Source organism: Mizuhopecten yessoensis, unplaced genomic scaffold (genome assembly GCF_002113885.1).
Source record: "Mizuhopecten yessoensis strain PY_sf001 unplaced genomic scaffold, ASM211388v2 scaffold1011, whole genome shotgun sequence".
In the NCBI taxonomy this organism is placed as follows: domain Eukaryota; kingdom Metazoa; phylum Mollusca; class Bivalvia; order Pectinida; family Pectinidae; genus Mizuhopecten; species Mizuhopecten yessoensis.
Window position 1 is genome coordinate 93,766 of NW_018403833.1, and position 9,771 is coordinate 103,536.

The 9,771-nt window shown below is 38.5% G+C and overlaps 2 protein-coding genes across 2 annotated transcripts; both read right to left on the bottom strand.

Moving 5' to 3' along the window:
- Nucleotides 1-663: 663 nt before the first annotated feature.
- LOC110456030 lies at nucleotides 664-3,178 on the bottom strand. Its single transcript, XM_021506554.1, has 3 exons — nucleotides 2,080-3,178; nucleotides 1,294-1,407; nucleotides 664-961 (listed from the first exon to the last, which is right to left on the bottom strand). The coding sequence occupies exons 1-3, from the start codon at nucleotides 3,143-3,145 to the stop codon at nucleotides 789-791; spliced, it is 1,353 nt and encodes a 450-aa protein (XP_021362229.1). The 5' UTR covers nucleotides 3,146-3,178; the 3' UTR covers nucleotides 664-788.
- Nucleotides 3,179-4,059: 881 nt separating this feature from the next.
- Nucleotides 4,060-9,374, bottom strand: LOC110456137 (proline-rich proteoglycan 2-like). Its single transcript, XM_021506708.1, has 3 exons — nucleotides 9,077-9,374; nucleotides 7,775-7,957; nucleotides 4,060-7,184 (listed from the first exon to the last, which is right to left on the bottom strand). The coding sequence occupies exons 1-3, from the start codon at nucleotides 9,201-9,203 to the stop codon at nucleotides 6,760-6,762; spliced, it is 735 nt and encodes a 244-aa protein (XP_021362383.1). The 5' UTR covers nucleotides 9,204-9,374; the 3' UTR covers nucleotides 4,060-6,759.
- Nucleotides 9,375-9,771: the final 397 nt, after the last annotated feature.

A 9,771-nucleotide genomic window follows, 5' to 3' on the forward strand; every position in this document is an offset into this window, starting at 1 on the left:
GGCCGTAATATTCTGTACCTGATACAGGTATGTGAAACAAATTCCAACTGCAGCGAAATAGCGACCATGTTTTGTAATCAAAGTTGCGATTGTATTTCCACTTATTAACATACCTGTAGATATAGAGTATAGCGCCCGGAGTTCCTATACTTACAAACAGCTAAGCGTTATGAAGCAAACCCCCTTGATAAGAATTCTTCAGTCCTCGGAGAAAACAAGCGGATCATTACCTTGTAAATTATGTGTTATGTTATGTTGATTTTAATATATTAAGAGAACATGACATGACATACTCAAACATTACTTTACTCAAAGAATAATTGATATCTGGAACAGTCTCCCACAAGATGTTATTTCATCTTGTAAAGTATTTGACTTTGAGAAAAACTTCTGGAAAGATCTTAAGTTGAAGTATGATCATACAGCGTCTTATTATAGACTTATTTTATGTTTACCACAATGTACATATTTCAAACTATATTGATGTGGATATAGAGGCAGCAATGCGTGTGACCACTAATATTCTATTAAATCCTATTAAAATTTACACTTTACAAATGTCTAAATGATGTTTTAAGCATTTCCTTATACAGACGACCACGTGGTCGAACAGTGATTAATCTGACCCGTTTCAAAATTTTCAGATTTTCATAACAAAAACACTTTGAAGTTTGTTAGTTTCATTTAAATCATAGGCAAACTACAGTAGTATGCATGCTGAATACACATCGTGTTTACATTAAATATTGTGATGGACTTCAGCCCCGACTTATAAGCATGGTGAATCTTCATCTGCGGCCAATCTCGTTGCCACTGGAATCGGTCAGCCAGGCGACATACATACGATACACGTCCGGCGATGTCATTGGCCCGACTGGGAACCCTATCTCGTCAAGTTTGGACAGAGCCCAATTCAAGTCCTGACCGTCCTGGAGCGCAGCAGCGAGGACCGTGAGGTAGGCTGACGATCAAAGACAAAGCAACACTAAGTTACAATGAGAGTAAAGCCAATGTAAAGACGCGGAGTGACTATGGTGTTAGTACTGTTATACTTATTTTAGAGCAGTCAAAGTTTAGCGAACGAACGAGTTTTGACAGATAAGCGCTTTGATAAATTGGCGAAACAACAACATATTCAATAGAGAAAAGTATACAGAAAGTTCCACTTCTAAAGTGGAAAAAACGCTTACATAAGACTTCCTCTTAAATATTACTTTTACAGTAATTTACAGTAAATGTATGCTATTTTAACCACCTGGACATCTTCTCTGGATTTTTTTTATTATATATCACCTGCACGCCTTGAGTCGGAGCAGTGTACGAGGACTGGTTCTCCTGTTTCTCCGATCTCCAGAAATTTGTCTTTAAACTCGGAAAACAACTCCCTGCTGTACTGGCGACCATTGTCTATAAAAGACAGATTAAAGATGATTAATGTTTTTAGCAACGATTTAATGTCAATACATTGTTACAATACGGATGGTTGAGTCACAGTTTAAAACATCGGTCATGATTGGATCAACAGAAATGACCAAAATCATTCGTGGTGATGCGTCTTGCAAATTTGATGGCAGCCTTCTTTTCCTACTCTTGAGGAACCATGAGGACACAATAAGTTTTTTCCATTGCAATACTTGGGACATTTGTCTTATTCCCTCACTCTCCTTGACGTGGTGTTGTTCTTAATCTCCGCGTCATATGACGTTTTCGTTATTTGTGGAAATGACGTAGATCCCAAATACGAGATACATCAAGAAATGCTATGCATGTCATATTATATTTATATTCGTCCATAATTATTGGACGACTATTTTCAACGCACACAAAAAGGGAAAAAGCCGTAACATAATTCAAAATCGACTCAAAAACACACAGGAACTGGGCAGACCTCAAAACAAAAAGGAAGGCAGCAACAGTAACTGTGGAGACACAAAAACAAAAGTAAATACAACAACAGGAACGAAGGAGACACCAAAACAAAACGAAAGGCGTCATGATCATAACCTCCTTAGCAATTCTAAAACTTACTAGACACCAAGGTTTCCTAGTTGAAATGTGAACAGCAAGGACACAACTTACCTAGAGGGAGATGATGGTATGTCAAACCAGCCTTCTCCACAGCAACTTGCTCCAGTCCCTCATTGTATCCGACACCGTCTCCAAACTCAAGGGAGTTCCGCTGCTCGTAGTTCACGGAAGACGTAGCCGAAATATAAGTGGTCGCTTTGTCAAGGTCAATTCGAGTTCTTACTAGCGTATCCGGTGATTGACGTGGCCCGATAGTGGCATTTCCGTACGTGGGCGTTCCGTCTACGATGTTCAGCAGTGTCACAGTTTCCTGTGAGGGTTGGTTGTGTGTCGAGGTACCTAAACGTAGGTTGATCACGTGTTTGAAACCGGTGCCGACAATAGCAGGTATGTGTGTGGAAAGAATTTGTCCTCCAACAAACCAACTTTTGTAAACGAAATGAACCAACCAATAGTTTGACCATTCAACCGGATATGCAGTGGTGTTCGGAAACACTTTCGGTAGAGGACTTCCGGTGATTTTTGACACGACTTCCGAAGTGTTATTTGCTGTAAAGTCTAGTCCCAAAGATGCAGTAACTTCGTAGAAGACATCACTCGTAATACGAGGCCGGAAGTTAGGATCAACTCTTGTCTGGTTCGCCATATACATTAATGTTGCAAATGTTATTGTATGCGCACGATGACAATGCATTAGAATAGGTTTCTCCATTTCGGCAATGGCAGATGTCAGTTTCTGTACAGTACTTACTTTATACCAATCATCCTCGGAATCAAGTATAGCTCTAAAACCCATATTTACAGCATATGCCATCGTCTTTGCCCCATCTGTCGTCGTGAACGTTTCCAGCCCCAAATTTCCTGGGGAATTGAACCGGAAGAGCGTAATGATGCTTCTGAAACCTCCCTCGGACGCATATTTTATTTGCCTTTCCGTAAGTCGTCCGGTCAAGTACAGGTCAGGAGACATCTTCCGGATCCACCAAAGTTTCTGGAGAGAATTCGGATTTACACGGTCCGGAAAAACATCACGGAACAGAAACCGTTTCTGATGAGCTGCGTTACAGGCGTAAATAACAGTACAAATAAGAACTATTCGAAACTGTACGGTGGCCATTTTCGACGAGAATCGGCAGCGACAGTAATTTAGCTAGCTTGACCTTAAGATAGTAGGCTTGTCTTATCGCCGCTGCACAAACTACTGTTATGACACGCCATAAGTCGTTTGGCTAAACAAAACCCGTTGGAAAATGATAATACAGGAGTATGTATCAATCAATAGAAATTTGGAGGAAATATTATGAATTGCATTATAAGACGCTTACTTCTAGCCGTATACACCACCTGCATTGATACTACCTGACGTTTGTATGATTGCGTATGCGTGTGTATGCAATTAGGTGCGTGTGTATGGGTAGGTGTGCGTGTGTGTGTACTGGATATGTACATATGCAATACCACACACTTGTGTTTTTCTAACGAATCAGAAAGCATTCATTTATTGCGCGGACGAATATATACGTCCGCGCAATACATGAGTGCTTTCTAATTCGTTAGAAAAACACAACTGTGTGGTCTTGATTTTATCACATACCTTCCCTATTCGGTAGAGATCGATACAAAGATTTTATGAACCTTGATAATTTTTGCAAATACCGGGAACTTTTCAGTTCGCCATGACAAGGGGATTCCCATAAAAAGTAGTTCCTGCTAGTAGGTAAATACAACATTCCGTATTACACATGTGCAATACAGAACGCTATATTCATGGTCTGAAAAATGCTTGTATTACTACATTCTTGTATAACAGGATTCAACAGGTATGTGATAAAGTTTGTTCTTTCGGTGGTACCGTGCTTCCAACACCATCATTTTCTAATAACTAACGCTTGTAGCTACAGCACAGACGCTGCAACACCATTCCCAGACCATTTTTAATACTCCGTCCTGGGTTGTTCAGAGCTGGGTAAGCATGAAAATAAACACTCTTATCGTATTTTTTGAGTATCAAAAATAACTATCACCAATAAAACTCATATCAGTGCAATAATGCATAGTTTATTATACCAATGTATAACATGAATGAAGTAGACAGATCATAACAATAGTATGACTCAGAATAATGCGGGCGAGAAACATCATTAACAAGTTTGCATTTTTATACTTACAGTAATTTGAACACGTGGTTTGTATTTAAATATGAAATAAAATTAAATATCTCCACAACCGTATTAGTTCGACCATCTTCTCAAAATTCGTTTTGTCTTTTAATACATACATGCATACCTTGCCTTCATACTCCTTTCTTTTATAATGCATTTCTGCGCTTGTTTACTTTCGTATGATTCACCCTCACTCTTTATTCATTCTTTCATTCATAAACCATGTATCAGAATTTGTAATTGATTAATAATACAGATAGGTGTTCTCTAATATTTAGAAAATGCACATGTCACCATGTCGCTTGGCAACATAAGACATTAGCTAACAAATGATCTATTTGCACAAGGTCTGGTTAGCTTAACAGTATCATAAGATAGTTCTTTTATTTAGTTTGTGTTAAAAAAAAATTATTGACATTCAAAACTAAAATAACACAAACATATTACCCCTTGGGTTGAGACTTTTCTGTCTTACCCCCAAGATGGGGTAAAATCGTATCATTCTCACTCATTCGAAAGAGATATCCACACTTCCACTCAGGGAAATATATATCTGGCTTATCCTACACTCAACGATAGCTTATCACGGCAGATAACTCTGATACGCTGATAATTATGAAATAAACGTTTGCATTCCGTGAAATTACCACTTATTTGGGAGAAAAACAATAATTCCCACATTAGGAGTAAGACAGAAAAAGCTCAACCCACGCGGTAAGATTTTTTAAATAACTAACCCTCGGCAAAGCTTCGGGCTAGACATTTAAGGATCTTACTCTTCCGGTTGATATTTTTCTGTCTTACCACCATGGTGATGAAAAATATTAATAAATTCAACATGGGTGCTTCACATGGAACGCGTCTTTCCACCATAGCGACCGAGATTGGAGAAAAAAACTTTGAACTAAATTAAAGCATTTTCCAATATGTGTGAACACCTCGTTAAGCTTAAACAGTTTTTAAACAAACTCGGTCCCATTTTCCTATTAAGGATCATGTAACCAAAAATAAAATGGAAATTACGATGCCGACAATTAAAGCGAGGCTATCGTGTCTTATGTAAAAAAAAATCAAAGACATGCATAACGATTTTCCATACTCGAAAAACAACCCTTTTGCTATCATTGTGCATGTTTATGCCAAGCAAGTTTTCATTTGCTTGTTGTTAACCTTAACGACTGAATCTGGCAAAAACAAAATCAAAAGAAAAAACAAATGCACAACTCAACCCACATATATCAAGTTATTCAACCAAATAATCTTAGTCTTAAACATACCGAGCAGAACTATTCCGTCTTTTCGTATTGCAGGGGTTATCTGCTCTTGTGAGCAGGTATTGAGTGTTACGTCATTAGTATGTGTGAGAAAATTACGTCATTTTCTCAAAAATGTATGACGTTACTCTCACAAACAAATGACGTAACAATCAATACCTGCTCACAAGAGCAGATAACTCTGCAATACGAAAAGACGGAATTTTGATACATGCGTTTTTGGTTGAACATATCATTTATAATCAATATACATGTATAAAGATATAAAATGCACCGATATTCTTTTTATACGAAAACAAGCTGAAAGGCTATACATATAATGTAAGTTAAAATACACTATTGTAGTTTGTAATTTGAACTTATTTTTTTTGTTGAAACTGTTATGGAATTGAAAACTTTTTTTTCATTTAAGATTAACTTGAGAGAGTTAGTATCAACAATTACAATATGTATATTTCAGGAGTTGGAATATTGAAAGACAAATGTAATCATCATCCTTAAATCAGTGTCATCTATGTCGTTTTAACTGAGTGAATACAATGTACTGTGATGTTTTTATAATTATATACCTAGAATAGTTATATATATTTATAATTTATCCCCTGTAAAACATTAATAATTCCGCACTGCTGTTCAAATCGTTATATTTACATTTCCAGGGCAAGTTCCTCTATGACCAATACCGTCACACATTGCGTTAATGGGGCTATGAACGAAATCGGATCAGAATCTTTTCAAAGCTTCTCCTTCCCTCTCAAATAATATGAGACAACTGCTAGAAGCAAACATTTTGATGACGTTATACTTTTCCAGGAATCCCGTTTGCGCTGACTACATAAACACTTCAATATCGGAAATATAAGGGACTATCTGTATTCAGGTCGATAATAGGTAACAAATAACAATGTAAATATAAGGATTGAACAGCATTTTTTCAATGTTCATGCCCGTATGAACGCAAATCGATTACATACATATTTATCATGAAGCCCACTAGATCCAGTGAACCGGAACAAAAATGTCGGGCAAAACGAGGCGGAGAAGGGAAGTATAGTGTCAGGTAACCAGTAAAATGGCATTACACGACAGTAAATATTGGGAACTGCTTTTTGAACGTCAAAAAGGTAGGTACCAAAAACTGTCGAATTACAGTTAATAATCACTGACAATGATGTTATTTACATATGTTTTATGTGACATAGGTGATTATACGGCTTTATAACTTGTCAGACGTTACTTGCATAGGGAATGTAGACTTTTGAATTTTAAACACAAAGCGATCTCACAATATTGTCTCATGTTGGCGAATATGGCGGAGGTGGCTCCATTGGTGCCGATGGCTCAACTCTATGTTCCGAGTAGGGAGGAGCCTGGGGTGGAGCTTGAGGGGCCATCTTTGGATTGGGCTCTGGAGGAGGAAACCCAACCGGCGGTTGATATGGTTGACCCGGCTGTTGATATGGTTGAGCCGGTGGTTGGTAGGGTTGAGCCGGCGGCTGGTAGGGTTGAGCCGGTGGCTGGTAGGGTTGAGGCTGGCTGTAGGGTGGTTGTTGACCCTGTTGGTATCCGACAGGTGCTGGTTGATATGGGTACGTCTGATTAGGCGGAACGCCCGACTGTCCCGGGGTTCCATATTGGTTACCAGGAATTACCTGTTGCTGCGGATTGACCGGATATGTCGCCGTATCACCATGTGCTGGGTTGTCATGGTAATACTCAGCTGAAATAAGAAGTAAACTCAATTATTTTAATTTTAAGATCTAAGGGCAGTATCATAGTGTATCTCGTTTTGATACTTTAAAATTCCATTTTAACACAGCAGGGGTTAAGAAAAGGTATATTTCAAAACTATATAACTACGCTGTGGAAATGTTAATCTTGTGTGGTCATAGCATTGGGTTTTTTTCAAATTTTACACTATAATCACTTTCGAGATCGGGGGGGGGGGGGGGGGGGGGTTCTCTCTCGATATGCGTGGGTTTTTGACTTTTTGTTTATCGGAGGTTCGAGGTCAGCCATTTGATTTGGTCCAGACAAGAACTGACCAAAGGCAAGACAGTGGTACCTCTACTTTGAAGGTTATTCAAGAGCTATTCCGAAATCATAACGTTTAATTTAGCATTCGCGTAGCCCCGCGAAAGAAATCACAGATATGCAGGATTCTGTAAAGTGGCGCATACAAGGACGTTGATTCTGATACGTAAACAAACATTCCAGGGGCGCAGACTATGCGATATGATAAATGCTAAAATGATATTATTTAATTTCTAAACATTGACCTTGACGCCAAGACTCGAGCTTGATACTTACATGACATGCCAATCATCATGACGCCCCAGACACATGACCAGACCCAGCCAATAATGAGGGCTGTGAGGATGAGCTGAAGGAGACCAAGCAGGATACTCAGAGTACAACTCCCACACTGCTCCCCGCCTCCCATGTCCTCGTTCCGGGAACAGCAGCACACACATATTCCCGCCACGATGGTACCTACAGTAGTCGTAATATCATCTTGTATCACACGAATTTCGTTTTACACAATGAATACAATCAGTTGATAAAAAAAAATCATCGAAACATTACAATGATCAAATATCAAACAAAATGATATATTGACACTCAAATGGCCAGTTTAAGGTATGTGTACTCGTACACTCTGCAAGCTTTCTTCCCTTAGTTAACGACTTCTATGTGATTTTATATTATTTTGCTTATTACCGTATTTAATTATATAATCACTTCTGACGTTAGCGCTGATATATTTAGCTTGACGTCTTGGCATTCTGACGTGACTAAAAAGCAATTATAACTATAACGTTTAAATGGCGTCACGGAGTAGAGCATGTGAAGTTTTAAAGATCCCATCCAATGTTTTGTCTTTTAATTGGTAATCACCCCTTAATTTCGTTTTGATAGAACTGTAACACATTTTAGGCCAAGACAATTCCGTTGACCACTTAACTCACTCAGTTAGACCAACAATTCAATGGTCTAAAGTCAAGGATTTGAAACCCAGTCTTGCCCCGCTGAAATTTCACTTTTAGAACACTGTTGTTGATTTCAGTTTGTTTATGTCTTTTTTTTAATTTTTCATTAGTGTCCCATAAGGTATGGTTTTCTTTCCAGAAATGATTTAGCAGACGTATAGCCATGTCGAAAAAACTCAGTTTTCAGATTCGGCAGTAGTAACGCGGGGAACCTTATTAGGAAAATCTACACGCACATAAAAATATAAACGAAGAGAGATAACTCTGACAGTCCTATGTGTGTCACTTGGTAAACAATGTGTAATTACGTCAATACGATATTTCTTCCGTCTCCTTTTCAGGTTTGAATAATTCATGTATTCGTTCATTATGTTGTAAGTAAGCATACAGTACGTCGGGTAAATCTAAAATACCACGAACAAGCACGTGACACAGCTATAACGTGGCCACCACGCCCCGTCTCTGTTTGTCTGCAATGTTTACATGTGTTATTTGTGTTCCTGTCAGTCCGGTATGTAAATGTGCATCACTGCGTATGTAATTTATTACGTAATCAAAACTCCACCCCATATTCCTTGACGTATAAAATAAGTGTGTGTGTATGGTCAGAATGTATACATACCCAATCCAGGTACAACGAAGTTTAGCACACAGCATAGCGTCGCCAGAGGCATGGGAAGGGCTGGAATGTAGATCCTTTTCTTCTTACCCCGGGCCCTCAGGTTCCCATCACCACTACCGACACCCATCTATCCCGGGGGTTAGGTTAATTCGCTGGGGAGCTCCACATCCGGTTGATCATCGGTGTGCTAGAATATGTGTGTGTCTGTTTACTGTGAAATCATATGGTAAGTACATGTAAGTCAGCGAGTGAGTGTGTTGCTGTGTGTGTAGGGTGTCGTATGGCTCAGTGAATTCCACTATCATATGATAAGGAAACTATATATATGCGTACATCGCTATAGGGCATACATATGTTCTACGTACGTGTATCAAAACAACCTACATGTGCATCACCTCGACACACCTGTCATAAAAATACATATGTAGCTGATACAGTAATATTGATATATGGCATAAAAATCAACTAGACTTACACAAGTCCATTTTATTCGTGTTATATTCAGTGGAATCTGAAAAATATAGAAGAATTTTCGTAATTACCACAGTATTCTTCGGCAGCGACCGCAGACATTATAGTTAATTTTTATGCAAATGAATGGAAACCTTTCCTGTGCTATAATTAAATAGTTGATAGTAAGAGATTAATGTACGAATCACGATTTCTTAGGTTACTAGTTACTAATTACCAGAATA